The 23,772-nt window shown below is 40.0% G+C and overlaps 1 protein-coding gene across 3 annotated transcripts in view; it reads left to right on the forward strand.

The window, feature by feature from the left end:
- Positions 1–23,772, forward strand: part of PLPP1 (phospholipid phosphatase 1) — a 1,366,516-nt gene that overhangs the window by 872,770 nt on the left and 469,974 nt on the right. For all 3 annotated transcript variants that reach the window (XM_044063927.1, XM_044063926.1, XM_044063924.1), the window contains one exon: positions 6,398–6,455. In XM_044063927.1, the coding sequence (XP_043919862.1) occupies positions 6,398–6,455 (58 nt within the window). The remainder of the gene's footprint in view (positions 1–6,397; positions 6,456–23,772) is intronic.

Here is a 23,772-nt window from a genome sequence, read left to right on the forward strand (position 1 = left end):
GGCATTATTCTTGGCTTCATCTCCAGTCTGTGCCTGAGGACATTAAAGGCAAGTTGTTGGATGCTCCTTTGGATTATAAGCATCTTTTTAGGACTGCTGCTACTAACCTGTTTAAGTTTCTTCAAGAGAAAGGCAAAGCCTTGCAGGACCTTAAACATTTTTGTCTGTCCTATCCCTAAGTCCCAGAAGAATTATCCTTCTGGATCTGCTTTTGTTCACAGGCAACCCTGCCAGACCTCCAAGGGCACGAAGGGTGGTAGGCGGGCCCCCTGTGCTAAGGCTTCTCAAATTTCTGTAGCCCAGAAACCTCCTTTGTCTGATAATCATGATTCTCTTTGTCAATTTGCCTGCCCCCCCTAGACCAGGTTCCTTTGTCCCTTCAGATTTCCCTTTGTCTTCCAAATTAGCATCTCATCACTTCAGACTCTTGGATTCTTTCTGTCATTCATCAGGGTTATTTCATGGCATGGAAGTCTCTTCCCTCCTTTTTCAGGGATTCCTCAACCTCATTTCCCCGTGGTTCTAGGGTGCCTGGTGAACCTAGTGGTCCCTAGTCAACCCCTCCCTGCTTCTCAAGTGGGAAAGGGTTTTTATTCCAGGATGTTCCTGTTCCCTGAAGGGAAGGCACTTGGAGACCTATTTTGGCTTTCTCCCTACTCAACACCTTTCTCAAGGTCCCTTCGTTTCAGATGCTTACTCTTCTAACCTTGTTTTCTCTTTTACTACCCCAGGCTTTTCTGGTGTCCTTGGATCAGAAAGATGCTTACCTTCATATCCCTATTCATCCTCTTTTCAGGAAGTTTTTTTACATTTCTCTGTGTCTTCCTTTCATTTTCAGTTCTCTGCTTTGCTGTTTGGCTCTCTGCTACCCAAAGGTATTCACAAAATGCCTAGCTCCTGTAATTGCTTTCTGCAGGCTCAAAGGCATTCAGATTTTGCCTTTTCAAGATGACCTGTTGTTTCAGGTGCCTTTTCCCAGTCACCTGTTGCAGGATCTGGAATTCACTATCTCTCTCCGTCAAATTTTGGGGGTTCGTTGTCAATTTCCAAAATTCCATCCTAACTCCCTCTGAGGATCATGTATATATGGGATTCAGACAGTGCCAATGTTGCTTTCTCTTCCACCTCCAAAACTTTTGTCATTGACAGCCTTCTTTCAGCCTCTTTGCCCTCTGACTGCCATACCAGCCAGGGAGTTTCTTTGGGCCCTGTGATTCATGGCCTCTTCTATTCTAATGCTCCCTCTTGCCAGACTGCATATGCAGAAGCTTCAGTTGTACCTCAAGTAATTTTGGCTGCAGCATTGTCACCCTCTGGATTTCAGTGTACCTCTCCTTCCCGGTCTAAAGGAGGAATTTGAGTGGTAGAGTCAACAGTTTGCTGTCAACCCAGGCCTGCCCTTTCAGCCACCAGTCCCTTCTCAAGAACGGTTCACTGATGCCTCAGACGTAGGTTGGGGGTTCTTTTGGTCACCTAAATGTTCAGGGTCTTTGGCCCCCCATCAGAAGTCAGACCATATCAACATCATAGAGATGAGAGCTCTGATTCTGGTCCTTAAAGTTTTTCACCCAGTATTCTCTCCAGGCCCCTTGAAGGTGTACACATACAACACTACAGTGATGTGGTATGTCAACAAGCATGGAGGCACAAAATGTTACCTCCTCTGCAGGATGGCTCTTCAGGCTTGGTAGGTGGCTATCAGTTATCAGTTAACTCTTCAGGCAGTATACATTTCTTCAGAGCACAGTCTAGAGGCAGACTCTCTGAGCAGGTCCAAAACACAGGCTCACAACTGGATGCTTCACAGAGATGTGTTTTTGGGCATTGTCCTTCGGTGGGGTATTCCTCAAGTAAGTTTTTTTGCCTCCCTTCTGAACAGGCAGCATTCTCTCTTCTGTTCCAGAGTGCCATGCCATATGATATGGAAGTGTGGAAGACGGATGTATAGGGGGATGTCTCTTTATGCTTTCCCTCCTCTTCCTCTACTTCCAAGAGTCCTACAGAAGGTTCAACTGGACTCCCCAAAAATCTTGCTAGTGATTCCTTTTTGGCCAAGACAGCACTGGTTCCCACTCTTAATGCATCTGGCCAGGGGCAATCTCCACAAGTTACCTCACTGATTGGACCACCTCACACAGGACAAGTGGTCTCTCATCCATCCTCACTTGTCCACTCTTAACTGACACTGTGGGTGATGAGGTTTTGATCCCTTTCAGGCACCTCTTTTCTGAGGACGTGCTCAGGGTTTTACAGGAGACAAGGAAACCCTCAACCAGAAAATTTTATATGTCCAGATAGAAAAGATTTTTGGTCTGCTGCCATACTCATAACCAGAACCCTTTTTCAGTGGGGGTCCCCTGTAATTTGTTAGAGTTGCTCCAGTCTGGCCTGGCCTATTCTGTGAAGGCCAATTTGTCAGCCTTTTCTGCTCGTCTACACTTGAGTCATCCTTTAGCTTCTTGTTTTTCAGTCAAACAATTTCTTAAAGGAGTCCTACATATTAGGCCTCCAGGGAAACCTATTCCTCCTCCTTGGGACCCTAATTTTGTTTTGGAAAAAATGACTCAGGCTCCTTTTGAGCCTGCAGATTCTGCTTCTTTGCAACTTTGTACCTGGAAGACTGTTTTTGTTGCTGGTATTAATTCTGCTCAGAGGGTTTTTGAGCTTCAGGCCTTTATGGTCATTTCTTTATTTTTGTTTTTTCACAGGTACAGCATGTCCCTTCATACTAATCCTTCTTTTATGCCCAAGATAGTAAATGAGTTTTCTTTGAATCAGTCGGCACAACTCTCTTCCTTTTTCCCTTCTCCTTAGTCTGCTAGTGAGAGGGTCCAGGATAGCTTGGATTTGTACAGACAGCTCAGATACTATTCGGATAAAACTAAGACCATTCATAAGCCGGATTAGCTTTTTGTTTCCTTTCATCCAAGACATTGGGTTTGGCTGTTTCTAAACAAACCCATCTCCTTCCTGGATATTTAAGGTAATTTCCTTTTGTTATACTTTTCATAGCAAATCTCCGTCTGCTTCTGTTAGAGCTCATTCCACTAGGACTGTTGCCTCTTTTGGTGCCTTCATCAAAGGGTCGGACACCAATTCCATTCTTGAAGCTACTACTTGGTCTTCAGTGCATACCTTTACTAAGCATTATAAGTTGGATGTGGTTTCTAGGGCCAGAGCAGGTTTTGCTAGAACCATTTTATATGAGTTTGTTGAGGGCCTTCTCATCCTCTTCTACATCCCATTCTGTTTCTTAAGCTTTTTTACTCTCCCTTCTGTTTAGAATACTGCAACACTGATATAGAATGACATAATACAGTTGTGTAAAATCCTAGCATAACAGTAGATGTCCCTCTCTACACTGTTGCAGTATTCTATCTCCTCCCTCCAACTCAGTCTTGTTTGTTCTGGTTTTTGTTTTAGATTCCCTTCTGGCTGAGGGTTTCCCCTTTTTCTCCTGTATTTTTTTCTTTTTGAATGTGCATGGACTGTTTTGTCCTGTGGAGACTGTTCTCTTCTGGGACAGTTTAGTTCTGGGTAGCTGTAAAGAAGTCAAACAAACAGCAGAGAACCAAACCAGGAAGTAAATGCACACACAGCCAGGAAATGGAACAGCTTGTTGTAAGTTCACCAAGGCAGATTCAGTAAATCCAGGTAGGCACCAAACGAATTCAAATAATTCCTTTATTCAGAACCACAGAATAATAACACACAAGCGCTTTCGCTCAGAGGAATTCTGAGCTTTATCAAGTGACACCATGCTGTTGAATCAGGTGTCTTATATACCTGGATTTACTGAATCTGCCTTGGTGAACTTACAACAAGCTGTTCCATTTCCTGGCTGTGTGTGCATTTACCTTCTGGGTAGCTGTGTCCATACATCCTTTCTATGCCCAATGTTATGAGCAGAGCATAGATGTGACGTACGGCACATACAAGATCATTAGGCTTTGGTATATTGGATGAGCATTGGGCTGCTGTGGGCAGGAGATCTGTTCTGTTTAGAATACTGCAACAGTAAACAGAAAGGACATCTACTGTTATGTTTTGCACAGATGTACTTTTCTGTCATTTTGGTTGGGAATAGTGGAGTCATGTTGTACTCGAAAGATGTGCTTCTCTGTGGAGAATTGAAGGAATGTCTGCACTTGGGGGCACACTGGGTAAGTGCAATTTCCTTGGTGGAGACTAGAGAAACCACCACCCCCTGTGTTTCATGGATGGGGTGGATCTACAAGAAAGTAAACATCCCTTGTCAGGCCATTGCATATCCCCTAGACATTAGGACATGACATAGAAAAAAAAATATGAACCACCACCCCTGATGTCTGCCTTCAGACCTGGCCCCCCCCGGTCAACCTTTGTCTTGGTGGTGTGAGTGAATGGTTTGATTGGCCAGGAAGGGGCTGATGATTGTCGGGTGTGGGGGAAAAATTGATGTTCTAATGGTAGTTATGATGATGTCACATAAGCTATAACAAAAAATTATTGTAGTGCTTTTATTGTGAAACCATGATGCATTTACTGTAACACAATTTTTTGAATTTAATGTTATCAGTTTTAGAATGTGTTTTGGTTCATATCTCTTGTTCTGTGTTGTTCTAAAATAGTTCAAATTAGTACAGGAAATGTATTTTATTAATATTCACATAGCAGTAAAAATGCCTTATAGAGGAGCTATTTTTTATGTATCTTTTTTTGATAGGTGTGACTTTAATTTCTTTTCCTGGAGTTCCCATACACGTTCTTTAAAGGAGAGTTGTCAGTTAGTGATTTTTCAACTTTTTTTTTTTTTTAGCTTACCTTTGTACCATGGCAATATGTGGTACAAAATACCGAGCAGCGCCTCTGAAAATTAGGGAGCATTTTTTACTTCACTTTGGAGAAGAAATACAGTCTGTTTTTCATATATTGACATCACTGCAGAAAACAAACTTTAGCCTTAGGGATAGTGTAGGAAAAACGTGTGTTGCATCCATAAACTTTAATGGGTGGACCACCCTGCATGTGCAAAAAGGTGCTACATTAAAGTATATGGATGAAGCACACATTACCCTAGTGGTAATGTCATGGCAGGAAATACTAAATTTATCTGGGCAGCAGTTTAATAAAAAGTTTATGAAGCTTTTTATTTTAAAAAAAGGTCCATATAATTGAGTACAGACAACTGGAAAAAGCATTGTGGCACTTGACACATCAAATGCCGTGATGCATTTGCTGAGTTCAGAAAATCACTTTAAGCAGTCCACAGGGTCACTGAAATATTGCCATAGCTTGTTGCTGTGATCTGAAAAGCTCTGCGGGAAATTAAAAACAAAAATTTGTTTTACAGTATAGAGGCTAAACAGCAGTCTGCCAGAACTGCAATTAATATTTAAATTTCATCCCAGTGATTTTCCGATTTTCATTTTAGCTTACCTTTTCACCCTGGCATGTGGTGCAAAAACTACCAAACAGCGCCTCTGACAATTAGGGAACATTTTTTACTTCTCTTCAGAGGAGAAAAACAGTTTTAAAAAGTCAGTTATTCATACACTGAGTCACTGAGGAAAACAATTAACATCCTAACCTCTGGCACTTGTATGCATGTAGCACTTTATTTGTAACATAACTGTAAGAAATCCTTGAATAATTGTTAAACTTTGCCTGACTTTGGCCTGGAGTTTTTTTTTGTTTTTTTAAAGCATAGTAAAACTCAGGTACTCTAGAGCCCTCCTTACAGGAATGTTGCAAATAAAGTGCTCTGTATGAAGAATCTATTTAGACAAAAGTCAAACCTTTGCAATAAAAGTTAAATATTAATTGTGATTCTGGTATATTGTAGCACATGTCTAACAGACTTATTTTCAGCTTGTAGTGTAGGTTTTCAATATGTTGCGTAGGACGTGACAGTTACTAATATAGCAACTTAGGGGGTCTCAAGGGGTTTCTTTAATTAATGAAATAAAAGTAGTTCTGCATTAAGCAATAAAATAGATCATTGCTTTTTTTCCATGTACCCGTACTGTGCTAAAGACCCACTAAATGAAGATCAGGGACCTGTTACTGAAAATATATAACATTTTAAGCCCATAAAAAAGTTTTCAATTAGCTACAGTCTCCTAATTTAGTCTGACCACAATTTCTGTGTCACGTACAATTTAAGAGCACAAAGTAGTTAAGATCAGTCAGTGCGCATTGTAATTCATTTTTTTGCTAATTTCATGAAGAATAACATTTATTTAATTATCCTTAATTTCTCTATTTTTATAAATTGTGTGGTGGTCTTATTTTATGTCCTATGGCGTTTTATGAGGTATCATAACTTTAAAGTGCATGCTTTTATGAATTTTAGTCAGAAGTATGCGTACATTAAAATTGTACATAAAATCTAAATTGGATTCTCATTTTTTTTCAGATTATCATTTTATTCGGGTCACTCATCTTTCTCCATGTACTGCATGCTGTTCCTGGCTGTAAGTAGTCTAGTTAGTTGGTTACTACTCAGTCTAAAAACTGAATTTCCTCACATTTTTTTGTTTCAGCAGCAGTGTTCTTTTGTGTGTACTGAGAACTGTCATTAATAGGTGAAAATGGAGTGGAGTGGGTTTAAGTTTGTGAAAGATTAAGGTTGATATCCTGGACTTAAGGACTTGTAGTGCAAGTCTAAGGATCTGCTCTTTTGACATGGCAGAAATACTGCAAAAGAGTAAAGAAACACTAAAATTCACATTTTAAAACAAAACCAGAAAATATGGCTTTGAAGAAGTATGTTGAAACTGAAGTTTTTGTAACGAGGAACATCATGGAGCAAATTAAAAGCATATATAAGGCATGGGAGTGGCTTTCTGTTTTGTCCTCTGAGGCATGCAGTGGAAATGTCATGAAGTACTTAAACAGAGTTGCTACCAATTTTGTTCTTTCTGTTAATAACAGAAGCACTCAGTATACCAAGTCACTGTGCTGTAGAAAGGAGAAGAAGGCAGGCTTGGAAACCAAGGTTGTAGCTGAAGACAGAACAGGAGATGAGACACAGCATTTCTGAAACTTCATAGTTTAAAACTGTGCTTCAGCCCAACATTAAGCTAGCTTCAATATGGTGCATTTCTCATTGCTCAGTCTGGATAGTTCTTTTATGACTCCTACACATTAGAAAAGTTGGTTGGGGAGCTTAACTCAGGAAAGAAGAAACACGATATCAAACTTGACAGTTAATGTTGCAGTTATTGTTACTGTCAAATTCCCAACATATGGTTTAGCTTCCAAGCAAGGTCTTGCAATTTGTCAACGTGGACCAAAACCAGGACCAGTAGATAAAAATCCAATAACAATTAAAAAAATCACTGGTTAGACAGGCAGAACCAAAGTACTCTTCAATGTGAACAATATTAATCCACAATTAAGTGCTTTTGTCTTATCCAGACTTCTTCAGAACTGTGGAGGACCAAACTAAAAAGCAAGTTAAAATAGAGAGTGAACTTCCCCCACCTCCACCATCGGCCAATAAAAGATAAACTTCAATTAATACCATAAAGAAGTGTATCTAAAGCTTAAACAACAAAGCTCTCCATAATTCACGAATAACAGAAACACTGTCATTAAGTCCTGGAAGATTTGAAGCGTCAAGTTTCAGTTGCCAATGCATTTCTCTGTGCAGAAGCCTGTTTTCCCACTCACCACAATAAATAGATATCTGCACTTGTTCTTAGACAAAAAAGGTAAGTTTTGTAAATCACTCAGGGTAAAAAGAGTGTCTTGCAAGTGCACTTTTGCAATCACCTTTCTGAATACTATACAAGTGCTGATAAATACACTTAGAGAAACCATTTTTAGTTTTGCCTGTATAGAAGGCTGAACATGGGTCACAGGAAGCCATGTATACAACTCTAGATGTCCTGCAAGTACAAACTTTAGTAACATCAGTTTGCCCCAACATTTCCCTTAAGAAACCAGTGTATTTGGTGTTAATATAGGGACAAAAGTGAGATGACCCACACCTTCTAGTAACTGGCACTCCTTTGGTCCTATTACCAGACTTTTCAAGTAACATTTTCATATTAGATTTGTTTCTGTAAGTGAAACTAACACTTTTGTCAAACAGTGCCTTAGTAACATCATCACATTCAAAAATACACCAGTTTCTTGTAATAATTTTCTCTGTTTGTTTAACATCAAGAGTGTATGGTATGACCATGTTAGTCTGTAGGTTTAGGGGGTGGTGTCTTTACACTCTATAATACCCTCAAGTCCATGCAAAATAATCGGTGTAAATTTAGTTTGTCTACCAAGCCAAACCTCCAGACTTACTTGCCCCAGGAGGTCATTGGGGTAACTCCTCTCAGCGAACATTCTTGTAACTTTGTTGAACTCCGACAAACAAATATTGTCCTCAGTGGTCGATCTTGACACCCGAATAAGTTGGCTCTTAACAATGCCTCTTTTCTAGTGCATGGGATGACAGCTAGTGTAAAACAGAAAAGAATTAACAATAGGTAGGTTTTCTGTATACTGAGGAAGAAAGCTTGCTGCCTACCCCCTTGCACAACTCTACATCTAAATATGCACTTTTTTGATAGTCATGATCATAAGTAAAAGACAGAAAATCAGTACTTGTTTGCAGCGAACATTCTTGTAACTTTGTTGAACTCTGACAAACAAATATTGTCCTCAGTGGTTGATCTTGACACCCGAATAAGTTGGCTCTTAACAATGCCTCTTTTCTAGTGCATGGGATGACAGCTAGTGTAAAACAGAAAAGAATTAACAATAGGTAGGTTTTCTGTATACTGAGGAAGAAAGCTTGCTGCCTACCCCCTTGCACAACTCTACATCTAAATATGCACTTTTTTGATAGTCATGATCATAAGTAAAAGACAGAAAATCAGTACTTGTTTGCATGGACTCATAAATTACCACAAACTGGTCAAATGTACCTTCCCAAATAATCAAAAGATCGTCCAAAAATCGGTAATATGCTTTGCAGTACTTGTATAATGGGTGGTGAAACAAAAAGTTCAGTTCCTACCACGACATCACAGTGTTGGCAAATAAGGGGACACAGGCCGCCCCCATAGCTACACATGTGTTTTGCTTGTAAAATTCCCCCTCAAACAACAAAAAATTACAACTAAGAGTAAGGTCTATAAAATCACCAACAATAGATTTTTCTGACTTGGAAAGCTGTCCATATTTACCGAAAATCTCGTTGAACCATTGCAACCCCACCTCATGGGGGGGTTTATTTATTTATTTATTTATTGACATTTGTTGACCAGGTTAGTCCAACTGGGATTTTGTCCCATTTTCAGTCGAGACCCGGGGAGAAAAGCTCCAGATAGTACAATAAAAAAAAAAAAACACTACAGTAGTATACAAGCACAGCAAACAATAGAAGTAAAACTAGTCATTACAGTAGTAAAACAATAAACAAAACAACATTAACAATAGTTAAATGACAGCACAAGTTTTTCCATAAACAAACTCTTCACACTACAGGTAACCTTCATACTTTCCTGAGTTGATGTCACTTTTCTCAATTTGTCTAGCAAGTCCCATGAATCTTTAAGAATGTGGGGAAAGCCCTTAAGTAAATGTTTTAACTTGTTGTCCACATATTTGGCCAAGAGCTCTGTAACCGAACCTCTTGCTGCAACAGTAGGATGCGGTGGTGGGGGTTGTTAAGGTCTGAATAATCTTGGGGGGGGGTCCCAAAAATCCTAGAAATCACCGGAAAGTCTACTTTTAAGTAGTCATGCAGACCCTGTGATATCCTGTCGAAAAGCAACAATTCAAGTACAACCTTGATACCACGATATGTGGTGATAATTTCATTAATAAACACCAGTGAATATACGTCATCACTTTGCAGATGTCCAAGTAAACGGCCAACATAGTCCAAGTGGTATATGATCAATAACCTCCTCCCCTTTGTCAGGTTTCATGCATCTAATTTCTTTGTTGTTCATAAACTCATACAGTAGTTCCATTTTGCATGCAGAGAGGTTGTAAAATTTTTGCACTCTGCCCCCAATAGCACCACGTGTCTCTCTTTCACATTTCCTCTCAATTAGATGTCGGGTTGTGCAGAGGACAAGCAGCAAGTTTTCTACTTCAGTATACAGAAAACCTACCTATTGTAATTTGTTTTTGTTTTACACTAGCTGTCACCCCATGCACCAAAAAAGAGACATTGTTAAGAGTCACCTTATTCGGGTGTCAAGATTGACCTCTGAGGACAATATTTGTTTGTTGGAGTTCAACAAAGTTACAAGAATGTTCATCGAGAGGAGTTAACCCAATGACCTCCTGGAGCAAGTAAGTCAGGAAGTTTGGCTTGTAGACAAACTAAATTTGCACCACCTCCCTCGAACTAAATGCTAACATGGTCATACAATACATGCTTGATGTTAAACAAATAGAGAAAATTATTAGAAGAAACTAGTATATTTTTTAATGTGACTATGTTAAAAGGGCACTGTTTGACAAAAGTGTTAGTTTCACTCATACAAACAAATCTAATATGAAAATGTTACTTGAAAAGTCTGGTAAAAAGACCAAAGTTGTGCCAGTTACTAGAAGGCATGGGTCATGTCACTTTTGTCCTTATATTAACACCAACTATACTAGTTTCTTGGGCAATGTTGGGACAGACTGATGTTACTAAAGTTTGTACTTGCAAGACATCTAGAGTTGTATACATGGCTTAGTGTGAGGCATGTTCAAGCTTCTATATTGGCAAAACTAAAAATGTCTTTTCTAAATGTATTTATCAGCACTTTTATACTATTCAAAAAGGTGATTGTAAAATTGCACTTGCAAGACACTCCTTGACCTGTGAGGGATTTACAAAATTTACTTTTTTTGTATTAGAACAAGTGCAGAGATCTATTTATTGTGATGATTGAGAAAACAGGCTTCTGCACAGAGAAATGTGTTGGTAACTGAAACTTGATGCTTCTAATTTTCCAGGTCTTAATGACTGTTTCTGTTATTCGTGAATTAAAGAGGAGAGCCTCTGTTGTTTAAGCTTTAGTTACCACTTCTTCATGGTATTAATTGAAGTTTGTCTTTTACTGGCTGTTGCTGGTGGAGGTGGGGGGTGTCACTCTATTTTAACTTGCTTTTTAGTTTGGTTCTCCACAGTTCTGAAGAAGTCTGGATAAGACGAAAGCACTTGACTGTGGATTAATGTTCACATTAAAGAGTACTTTGGTTTTGGCTGTCTAAGTGATTTTTTAGCTGTGGTTGAATTTGTCATCTTAAAAGCACTATATACTAAGCCACAGGTCCGTTAGCTGGTTAGGAAGTGTTAAGAATCTGCAGAATAGAGCTCAGAGCAAAGCAGATCCTGTCTTGCTCCATGTTGATCAGTAGATCCATACATACACAATATACAGCTTCCGTCTTAATATTGAAGATATGCCAGTGAAGATGTGATGAGGGACTCCCACCAATCTGATTTGTCAGCAGTGCATCAATGTAAACATGAGGGTTACATCATTCTCCTATTCCCCAACTCCACCCATTTGTTGTAGTGAGCTACTAAATGCAGCTTGAACATTTCTTGCTGAAAATCTTTGAATTATTTTTGTTATCTTTTGAGTTTTCCTTGATAAAATTCTCTCTTCAGCCTTTCTGTTTTGACTGATGCTAGTGCACAGAAAAAAATTTTCCTTCAGAAAATATTAGCTCTTTGACTGATACAGAAACTTAGAGTACAGCATCTTAGGTTCATAAGTTCATAGGTATGTACTAGGCTGTTGGACCTAGGGCCTATGTAAGCCTAGCCAAACAAGGTTTCCTCGCTTTCGCCACCTAGGAAAATTATTTTCCTGTGCCCCTGTCGAGCAGAGCCACAGCAGTGATCCCCAGGGTGAATTTCCTGTTTCCCATCCAATTGTCAAGATCTCTCTTAAAGAGGGCTAATGAGGAGCTTTGCTTGACATGAATGGGCAGCCTGTTCTAGAGCATGGGAAGTCTCTGGTAAAGCAATCTCTCCCTCCAGCATGTTCTGTTTATTGTGGTGACAAGGTTTAGGTCCCTGGAACGTGTGGCTCTGAGAGATTGAGATTTCTTTAAGTGTAGTATGTCCATCAGATCTGGGTTAGACATGGCTTTGTATGTTAGGCAGAGGTCGACTCTGAGTAGGCGATATGCGACAGAGTAGAGCTGGAGTTTTTTGAGACGGTCAGTGTATGGCATCTGTTTGAGGCCAGTAATCCTCCTAGTGAAGTATTTCTGTGGCGTTTCTAGTTGTTGCAGATGTCTTGCGAGGTACATGCTAAATGGGGCATTGTACTCTGTAATGAGTCTGATGAGGGATGAGTAGAGAGGAACGATGACCTCTCTCTTTCTGGAGGAGAACCCCTTTGTGATGAGGTGTGCCACATAGAAGGATTTCCTGACAACTGTGGCGACGTGATTATCAAAGGAGAGACTACTGTCCACCTGTGTCCCAAGGTCTCTTATCACACTTTCTGTGTTTAGTAGGCTACCGCCTATGTTGTAGTTCATGGGTACGATGTTTTTCCCAAAGGGGATGACAATGCACTTCTTGGCGTTGAGCTTTAGGCCATGACTTTGACACCAAGCATCAGTCTCATTGAGGCCTCTTTGTAGAAGGTCCACATCCTTAGACGAATCGATTATGGCTCCTAGTTTGCAGTCATCTGCGAATTTTGTTAGCCAGAGACCAGCTGTGTTAGCCTGGACTTCAGAGAAGTAGATACTGAACGGGAGAAGACTCAGGACTGAACACTGTGGTGCTCTGATTGTCACTGGTCTGAAGTCAGATTTGGAGTCGACTACTGTGACTGTGTGGGTTCTGTCAGTGAGCCAGATGGCCACCCATCTTGAGATATAGGGATTTATGCCTAGTCCAGTGAGTTTATCTATAATACCAGAGTGGGGGATGGTGTTGAAAGCCTTGGCAAGGTCAAGATAGGCTGTGTGCACCACCTTACCCTCGTCTATGACTCTGGCGACTGCTTCGAAGAAGTCAGTCAGGTTTAGGAGGCATGATCTACCTTTTGAAAACCCAAACTGAGTGGAGTCCAGACTTTGGAGGTTGCATATGTCTTTGTTTATAAGCTCCAGGATGATGGGTTCCATGGCCTTGCAGACCAGGCTTGTCAGGCTAATGGGGCAGTAGTTCTCGGGGTCAGTGGTGGCACCCCCTTTGTGGAGTGGGATAACTATTGCTGTGCACCATTCCATAGGCACAAAGCCTGAAGTGAGGCTATGGTTGAACATGGTACTTAGGTGGGGTGCCATTTCATTCTGTAGTTCGTGCAGAACGCAGCCTGGGATGTTGTCCTGTCCCATGGATGCTGTGTTATTGGCTTTGGAGAGTGTGGTCTTTGTCTGTGCGGCCATGATAACGGGGTTTCAATCATCTGGTATGTGGGGTGGGCCCTTTGGGGGGTGAGGGGGGGGGTGAGGTTAGCACTGAACCTGTCTGCCAGGATGTTGGCAATATCAGTTGGTTCGGTAAATGTAGTACCATTGTGCAGTAGTTCAGAGCAGATCTGAGTGTTACCATTGAGATTCTTAACATAGCTGTAGAAAGCTTTGTGGTTGTCTTTAGAATCTACGGCAATTTTATTTTCTTAACTAGCTTTGGAGGATTTTATTAGGGATCTCATCTTCTTGCTGAGGCTGACCAGGAAGTTCCTGCAGTCATGGAACTTTACTCTTTTTTTTGCAACAGTTTCTTCCTTCTGTTGTAGAGTTTGTTTATGGCAGGGGACCACTAGATTAGATTCCTTTTTTTGGAGGATAGCATCTTGGTTCTGTTGAGGATGACACGCTCCATGCAATCATGTATTTGCTTGTACAGTGCATTTGTATATGATTCAGCAGTCATGCCTCTATTTTCCATCTGTGTGGGTGTAGTGAAGTTTGCCACTTCTGTCTTAAGAAGTATGAAGTTGGCTTTGAAGAAGTTTTTTATGGTGGTTTCCTTAATTGGAGGGGGGGGTTATGGATGCCTAGGATGATTAGCTTGTGGTCGGACCTGACCAGCAAAGAGTTGACCTCTGGCATGGAGCATCTGTTACTCATATTGGTAATGACCAGCTCCAAGATGTTGCTACCCCTGGTAGGGGTATAGACAAGCTGATCCAGGGCATTGGAATTGATGAATTCCAGAAAACCTTGAGCAAATGAGTTAGTACATGAGTAGTTTTCCAGTTGATGGAGGGGTAGTTGAAATCTCCCAAAATTAGGGTATTGGGCTGTACCTTAATATTATCCAGTATATCAAGTAATATGGAGTGGCCATCCTGGGGCATGGCAAGGGATCTGTAGCATGCTACAGCCTGAATTGCAGTCTTGCCCAGTGTTAATTGCACTTGGATAATTTTGGATGCATTATGTTGAGCAATTAGCCTGGAGGTGTGGATATCCTTTATGAATATGGACACGCCTCGTCCTTTAATATTTCGGTCCAGGTTAGATGGTCAAAAGGTGTGGTAAGAACTGTAGCCTGGTAATGCAGGGGTGCTCTCCGGAGCCTTAAACCAAGTCTCTGTCATGGCACAGATGTCGATGTCCTCCATCTTAAGGAGAGCCTCAAGTGAGTGCATTTTGAAGTTTTGACTTCTAGCATTGAGTAGCATTACCCTTAGAACTGTCTTGTTTATATCTACTATGGTAGTGCATTTGACGTTTGAGCCTTGCATAAAAAATGCCCTATAGGGGCGGCAAGAGCCTTAGCCAGTATCTGGAATCCAAACGGCGACAGGTGCAGGCCATCTCTGACAAAGCAGCGTGGCCTGTTGATCATGTCATCCCAGGCAGACAGATACTGGATCCCCTTGGAATGACACCAGAAGCTTAGACAATTGTTGAAGTCAATCATTTTGTCCTTGTACAGTGGTATCATTCTGGGCGATGGCAGGATGCTACTCAGGGCTAGTGTCATACCTGCCTGGGCTACATGATCAGAGAGCTCATCCATGTCTGTTTTCATGTAGTCCAGGGGGGTAAGTCTCAGGTCATTCAATGCAACATGGGCAATGACAGTGTCATACTTGTACTTGTGGAGTGACCTGAGTGCATGCGTTATATGGCAGATCCTGGCACCCGACAGGCAGCTGACAGTAACTTTCTCCTTGTTTAGCCTGGTGAGAGGGACGTCAGTGTGCCTGACTATAGAGTCGCCAGTGACTAGTGTGTTGGGTACGTTGTTTTGCCTTGTGGGCTGAGGTTGAGTGGCACACTGATTTTGGGGGGGGGGGGTGGTTGCGTGTGTTTCAGCTTTGGAAGTCTCTGTTGTTTGGGCAGATTTTTATTGAGAGCCTCCACGAATGTAGTTGTGTGTTTTGTGTTACGGTGTGGATTTGGGTGGTGCTGGTTTTCATGGACTGTGTGTTGAGTGCAGTGTGGTGTTAGCCTTCTCCTCTTGACTGTCTAGTCCAGTCTTGGCTGGAGAGATCTTAGCTTCCAGTTTGGCTATATAAGTGCATCTCTCACAGATTGTAGTGTTGGGTAATAGGAGGAGAGGATTGTCAGTGTACATTTCTGTTATTTTCTAAAACTTTGCTCAGGAGTGATGTTTCGCCCTGTTCTTTAGAACCAGTGTTGCTTTCTAAATATTCTCATTGAAAGGAGCTCTGTCACAGTATCCTCCTGTTATCCAAAGCAACACCAAAGTGTTGCCCAATGGACCCCATCTCTATAGAAAGTGATTTGATAGTCCTTGTACCATTGACATCCTTCTTGTTAGTATTACCCACACTTTTGTCATTGTGTTATACTTGAAAAAGGTTGTTATTTCAGCAGCACAGCTTCCTGGCCTGATAATGTTGGTCAGCATGTTACTGATACTGTTTGGGAGTGGACATCCAGTTCCATCAGTTCCACAGCTGTTAGCAGTTTCCAGACCCTTGGGCTAGTGCTAGATGTTTTGTGGGCAGGACTAGAGCTTGCTAGTACCATTCAAGAGGGGTGAAGTAAGTTATCTGTGTACATATGTATTTATAAGTGAGAGTGGAGGTTGTTGCATCCTTGGATCACCTGTAATGAGTTTATTGTACTGACTGCACTGAATATGTGGCTGAAGGCTGTCATTACCACTACTGCAATTTTTATGTGAGTTGTTACTTATTCAGAAGGGATGAGTTAAGTAAAAAGATGGTGTGCTGATTTAGGGCAAGGATAATGCATTTCTAGCACAATCACTTGAGAGATCATACAGACTAAAAACAGAGTAGTGGGTTACCTTGGAAGGGATAGAACATTGCATTTATAGTCTATACAAGCTGGATCATGGCTGAAAATGGTCCTCAGATCAGTTCACTTGCTCAGTTAACAAAGGAAGAAAAACTGGGCTTTAAGAAGCTGGATATGTAGTGATGAATAGATAGAGACACCATTCTGTTTTTGGAATCTTAACTGTAAATGGGTCATCACTCCTTTTGGTGACTTGGCTCCACTGATCTTTAATCGTACTTGACTGACTTACAGAACTCCAGATTACTCTGTGTTGAAATGATGTCTGACTAACAATGAATGATCAGTGACACTTGTGTAATAGGAGATACCATTAGGGACCACTCACCCAATAATTGTGCCTGAAGGGGTGGGGCAATGACACAAATGCATTCCCATGGTCCTGTCCTTAAGGATAATTTCTAAGTTTGTGGAAGAGGGGTCATGGGTTTTGAGAAGTGTAGGATGCCACTGGTTCAGTTTTTCAGTGCTATGTTATTCCATCTTCAGGCCAGATCCTGTCTGCTGGTAGCCAGAAGAATGCAAAATAGGTTAGGGTTTGACTGGCCAAACCCTTACTGGAACTTATGGAACAGTGCTATATTTTTTGTTTAATTATAAAGTTTAGTACTCATATTGGTAGCATAACTGTATTAGCTGTACAAAGAAATGCATGTCTGCAGTCAAGAAACAGGTATGTGACTTTTGTAAAAGACAGCAAATTAAGGAATGATGAGTGACACTAGAAGGCTTTGGCCATTTGTTAAAACGATGAGAAACATGGAAAAGTGTAAAGTAACAGATGTGTGTGTGTGTGTGTGTGTGTGTGTGTGTGTGTGTGTATATATATATATATATATATATATATATATACACATATATATATATATATATATATATATATATATACACACACACACACACACACACACACACACATGTGTGTGTGTACATGAATTTACATTGGAGTACCATGTAAAACAGTTTGAACAGGTAAGCTGAGTGGTTTAAAGTGAAGATGTGCATACATGAATATCTGCTGCATTAGCCTAAGGTATTGAAGTATTAACCCCTTATACCAACCAGCTTCCCAAAGCTTTGAGCTTCTACCATTCAACTTAACCAGTAACAAGGGGTGCCGAATCACATTAACAATTAATACATTCACAAAGTAAAATATACTGCTAGCTCTGTTTTTAGAGTTAAAATGGCAAGTATTATTGCATGCTGATACAGCACCAGGTCTGAATGAAGCTATATCGATGAAGAGTTTACTAAAATATTTAAGTATTTGACTTCAGCAGTATATTTTTGTTTGCTTTGATTGTGATTTTTTTGAATGGATTTTTAAAGACATAATTGATTTCGTTTTTACCAAGAGCTCACTGGGTGTTGTATATATGATGTCACACTTTGTGACTGTATTAATTGTTAATGTCATTCAATGTTTTTATTCTGATGAAGGTCTTTAAGTAAATAGAATGAAAGTGCTCAAATATTCTGTGTTTTATTTATTTGGTTCGGTTTAAGTGTTTCAGCCCAGTTTGTTGCTGGTTAAGGGCTTTTTGCATTTTTGAGTTGAGAGTTTCTCCATGCAGCTGCCAAGAGTGATGAAGGCAATTGAGTCCATATTCCTGCAGGGTTTTTGTACCCTCAAAATAAACACTTCATTGGCAGGCCCCATGGTTTTGTCAGTCAGCTAGCAATCCTTCAGTAGCTGGGCATATAAGTCCCCGTTATGGAAAGCTTTCCTGTTTTATTAATTTCCTTATTAAAAATTGTACCTTTCTGGTCAAATGTATTGTTTTTATTACAAAACACAATGAATTGGGATATTTAGCACTGTGACAATGGAATTATGTTGGTGCTTGTGTAAACTTTTTTATTTGTTTTGTCAGGACAGGATATTGTGATTGTGAGAGACTTTTAATGGTTTACTTACCTCAGCACCACTTGTTCTCTGCCATTCTGTGTACCAGCTCTTCTGGGCTTCACTGCTCACTCACTGTCCTGATCTCTTTCCCAGTTTACAGATGAAACAAGAGTCAGTCCCTGTGGCTCTTCCTTCCCCAGTGCTGAAAAAGAAACAAAATTTTATAGCGTCTTAAAGGGTTAGTCAGGCTCCCAGCTTCCCTCAGCTGTGAATGGATGTCTCTGCTATGGGTCTATATTGTAATCTCGAAGGTTTAAAACTTTGAATCACTAAAGATCGAACTTTAGTGATCTAAATCTTAAACCATCGAAACCAAAAAAAAATACTAAATTAAAAAAAAAAACTAAGTAGTGTGTAGGCAGGGGGAGGGCAAGCCCCCCTGCACCCCCCACAACCCCCCTACTTAAATATACCAACTCTGAGAATGCACTACATTGAAGTAAATGGAAATCTCCCCCTACAGAGATTTTCTGTTTAAACGTTCAATGTAGTACGCTTTCGGTATTCTCGTGTCGACAATATCGTATTCGATATTGTCAGACTTCGAGATTTTAATATAGACCCCTCTGCTATGGCCAATATTTGTTTCTCAAACCACCTGTCATTTCACCCCCCATCCTCTTGTTGTAGTTTTCCAAGACACCAATGACTGGGGTGTTAACCACATACTTTGTGGCTGCGGGGATGACCTTAGTGGGCAAGGGAGAGACACTTTTGTTGCTGTCTGAGAAAGGAACAGGTGAAGGGTCTTCATTTGGTAGGGAAGGCATTTTGGACTGACCACTGTGCCTAAGAGCCAGACATTGTTAAGAAAGAATATGCTTAATGAGAAAAGCTTCTACTCACCTGTTTCTGTTTCTATGGACAAGGCAGATTTACTGAGTTTTGACAGGGATTGTCACATTTTCCTCATCTTCTCAACCTACTGGGCAAAAAAGGAAAATAGTTTCTTCTCATTCTGACATGATTTTCTAGTCAGAAGAGCAGTCAGTGCTGGAGGAAGAGGTTCTTCTCAGTCTGAGCATTCGGATTCAGTATTGCTTCAGAATTTCCTGTTGAAGAAATTTATTTCACTGAGATTTTACCAAACATGAAAGAGGTGTTTCAGTGGGATCAGAATGAAATTCCTATGGCACATAAGTTGTATTATGATCTGTTACAGATACTGATGCTTAAAGCAGCATCCATTCCTCCTGTATTGCCTGCTTTAGACAATATGTTTTTCACTGCATCAAGCCTTCCTGATGGGCAACCTTTGGTCCTTTTGAGGTATGACAGTTTTTTATAAAGTGTCCCAAACCCATATGTACCTGTTTTCTAATCCTAAGGCAAATCCAGCAGTAATTACTTGAACTAAATCTTCTGCTGTAAATAGGATAGAGCTACTAATCCCACTCCTACCAAAAAAAAAACTGTTCTAGTATTTCAGTTTTCAGAATTTTGAATTGTCAACTCATATGTTAAAGTTTTTGCTTTTGTCTTCTGAGAACATGCAGAATGTGATGACCCTCCACTGGACCAGTAATCAAGAAGCCTCAGTCCTCACCACTGGCAACAGTGGGGGGGGGGGATGTTCACTGGGAGGATAACTGATACACACACAGTATTTCTAGATGTATCTCTTTGCATCAAGTGCAATTTCCCTTAACAGCAGACAGAGACCACAGTCAGTGGTGTCTCGCTCATTCTCCAGATCCCAAATAAGACTCCCCATTGGCACAACTATAGAGTTGAGATCTCAGCTGAGTGACCAAGCCAAGACTTCCAGCTCCCTCTCTGTCCAACCATTGCTTCATGTCCCTGCCCAAATAGCTGACGCACACATTTTGAGATTTGATTTACACACACACACACACACACACACACACACACACACACCTTGGAAAGGCTGTCAGGTTTACTAGCTATGCCCTCTTCTGCCCAGACTATAAGGTAGTTTTCACTGCCACCAGTCAATCCTGCCAGCTACCTTAAGTGACAAATATGTGATTCTGTTATTAAATGCTCAACTTCTCTGTCCTTTTTATCACACTTTACTGTCCCTGCTATGAGTAAACAACAATACAGCATTTAAAATATTTTAAATCAACTGTTTCTGTCCACTAGAACAGTATCTTACTGCACTGTGGTGGTTTTACTTTCAAAAAACTTTTATCCCACCCTGGAAAAGCTTGCTGTAGTCTCCAATTCATTGATGTCATCAAAGCCACTGAATACAGGTAGTTTTCTGACCAATTCCCTCCCCAAACTGACATCACCACAACCCTCCTAAAAATCCACCCATACTGTGATGTCACAGGTCTCTGGTCCTTCCCCTACCCATAAAAAAAGTAAAGGCTAAAACAAGGAAGTAATACATGAGTCAGGTCTCCTGCAGGTAACAGCTGAAATTAGCAGCAGCAACAACAATGAACGCAACAAAACAGCAAAACAACCAAAGTCAGCACAGGATCCAAAAAGCACGTTTATTGACTTCTCTGTCTAGCGCCTCGGTCACAGTAAGCCTTCAAGGAGCATTGAACAACAACTGAAACAGCTGAAATTACCCTTAGCACTTTGACAGCTAGGAAAGTTAGGTGTGAAGGGGGATGGGGCATGAGTCAGAGTAGTACAATTCAAACACTGCAGTTTAGCCATTCTAAAAAGAAATTGCAGTAAAAGCACTTTGAAAGTCTGTTCCATGGCATTTGCACTGTTTGTGTTGTAAGTAGTCATTGAACGGCATGAAATGCTACTTAAAACTGACTGAAAGACAGTAGTGTATGCATGTAAAGTCAATGTAGTGACAAGAGCTTTAGGAAGAAAGAGGTCTGTGTGATGTAATTTTTTACAGACAAGCACTGCATCGTGGGATACCTAGAGGCAGACTAAGCAAACAGAATTACTTCAGGATCACAAACCCCATGTGATCAGACTCAGAAGTTGTGTATAAAAATATTTAAAAAAACTGTAAATAGTCTCAGAGTGGTGTTAAAATGTGACAAACACCAAACCATGATGAAATAAACATGTTTTTTGAGTCTGTGGGTGCGGTTCTCCTGTAAGGCTCTTTCAAGGGTATCCAATATATTGAATGATATTAATATTAATACAAATGATAGTTTGACCAAGAACAAGGCTACTCGGAGTGACCCACATACACTGTCACCAAATAAATATATAAGTACTGTCAAAACTTAAATATCGCTACACAGATCAGCCACAATGAAGGGTTATAATATATTTAATAATAAATAAAAGAATATGTTAATACTAAACGTATATTCACAGGAAATATTTAAAATAACATTGCAGTACAGGCTCACACAAATAAAGAACAATATCTAAACTAAGTTTCACTATATTCCTGACTGTATCTACCAAAATTACTGTATACCTACGAAAAAATGTAAAATGTGAAATCTTCTGATTTCATGTTTTTGCAGGAGGGCAACCCCCACACCCCCTACTACTTAAATATACCAACTTCGAGATCACACTACAGTGAAGAAAATGGTTAAGTTCCCGTTCTGCACTGTACGGAGATCTCCATTCACAAGGTTCGTTATTTCGGAACTTTGATCCTCTGGTGTTTCATAGACCCTATCTATCACATGAAACCTAAAGTAATTGCCTTCTCCTTCGTTCATTACATGCTTAGCCAGTACATTAAAGGCATATTTAATATTAATACTAATAGAATATAGATGTTCCCTAATACGTTCTCTAAATCTATGATTGCTCTTACCTTTATAGAACGAAGAGCATACAGCACGAGCCAAATAAATCACATCCTTGGTATTGCAATTTGCTGATACTTTAAAATAGAACCTCTGACCAGTTACAGGATTAACAAAAGTATTACTGGTCTCTATATATGCACAGTACCTGCAGTGCCCACAAGGGGTAGTAGCACCATTATTGCTGATCCTATCCCCATTCCTTGCCCTGTCAGGACAGCAGAGCAATGGACAAGGGAAGAGAGCCATTACTTTAGGTTTCGTGTGATAGATATGGTCTATGAAACACAGAGGTTAGGGGATGTAAGGAACCGGACTGAAACTGTTGAGCTAGAGTGGATTGTTAGGATGCAGGCACATAAAGGCTTAGGTCTGAATGACCATGTACCACTTAAACCTGTTTTGAAAACACGCAGGCTTTTTTAGATAACTTGCGTATTGATTTAATATGTAATGTTTGTTTTTTATGTTTTTTTATTTGAATTTATATAGTGCTATCTATATTAAGCTGATGTTTTAATATATTTTGTGTTCTATGCTGTCTTGCTTTATGAGTGGGATGGGTGTGTCAATTTGCTGCAAATTGATTGACTGTGCTGATAATACTTATATGGTCTTCACCTGTTTTACAACTGATCTGATGAAGTGAAGTAGTTATTTTCGTGAAAGCGCTTATCTTTTTACTTTGATGGAATACATAAGTTTGTTTTTAGTTGCCTGTGTCCTTCTATGTGTTTTTTCTGTGTGCACCAGTTTGTTGGACTGTATTAGTGTTTTATAAATATGTTATTTAAGTGGATGTGTGAGATGTCTGGTTGTAGAAATTGGAAGATGATCACTGAGACAGTCAGACATTGAACGAGAGGTAGTTTATTTGCAAGGGTCTGATACAAACATCAAGTCTAACAGTGAATTTGAAGTCTTGCTATACTGTTAATTAGATGTGTGAAACAAAATAAGTTCATACTAGATGTTAAGAGTTTATGTCCAGCCAATTGACATTCATATCACCTAGTAATATTTTTTTCTTGTAGAATTGTTATAAATATCTAAAGTAGGATATATCTTCCAGTATAGTTGTATTGTTACTAGGAGGGATGTAAAGAATAGTAATACATGTATTTATAATTGTTTAATTTCAGGAAAGTAATAAGAAGGTCTGCTGAACTGAATTTTGGAATTGGTTTACTGTACAGGGAAATGTGGTAGTTGTTGGGAAATATTTAAGAGTACCACCGCCTTTCATCTTTATACCATCATTAGGGATGATATTATAGTCAGGAGGTATAATTTTGGAATTGTTTATGCTGGGTTTAGGCCATGTTTCAGTTACAGTGAGAATATCAGGCTTATGTTGGGTAATCCAGGAATGTAGTTCAGTAATTTTATTTTTTTATGCTTCTAACATTTACGGCAGCAAAAGTTAGATTGCCAGGGTTGGGGGTCGACCATTGTGGAATTAAAGTAGTGTATGGAAGGGAATTGTTTTGATGTTCATTGTGATAGGTGGGGCCAAGATTAGGGTGAATGTCTCCTGGAAGGATTTTAGTGTATTGGGAATTATTGATACTTGTTTTTTTGGAGAGTTTTTTCCATATAATTTTGTTTTGGTTTGAGTTGAACTGGACTTAATCCATCTATATTTGGGGTAAACATGAGGGGCATCATTAAACAGATTTGGTATGATGTATGGATATTGTAGGGAGGCGGTATGAATAGGTAGTTGGGACAGAGTTGGATATATATTGTGAACTGTTATAGAGGGTTTACTATTGAAATTTCAAATCAGCTTCGGTTGACCGTGGAAAATGTCGACCCGAAATGCTGAATACGAAATATCGAATAGAAAACAAGCAAAACTGAATACATCAACAACCGTGGTGCGATGTATTCGACATAGCAGGAGGTGACATCACTCACCTCCTGCTA

Source organism: Protopterus annectens, chromosome 2.part2, assembly GCF_019279795.1.
Source record: "Protopterus annectens isolate FY-2018-M chromosome 2.part2, PAN1.0, whole genome shotgun sequence".
Lineage (NCBI taxonomy): Eukaryota > Metazoa > Chordata > Ceratodontiformes > Protopteridae > Protopterus > Protopterus annectens.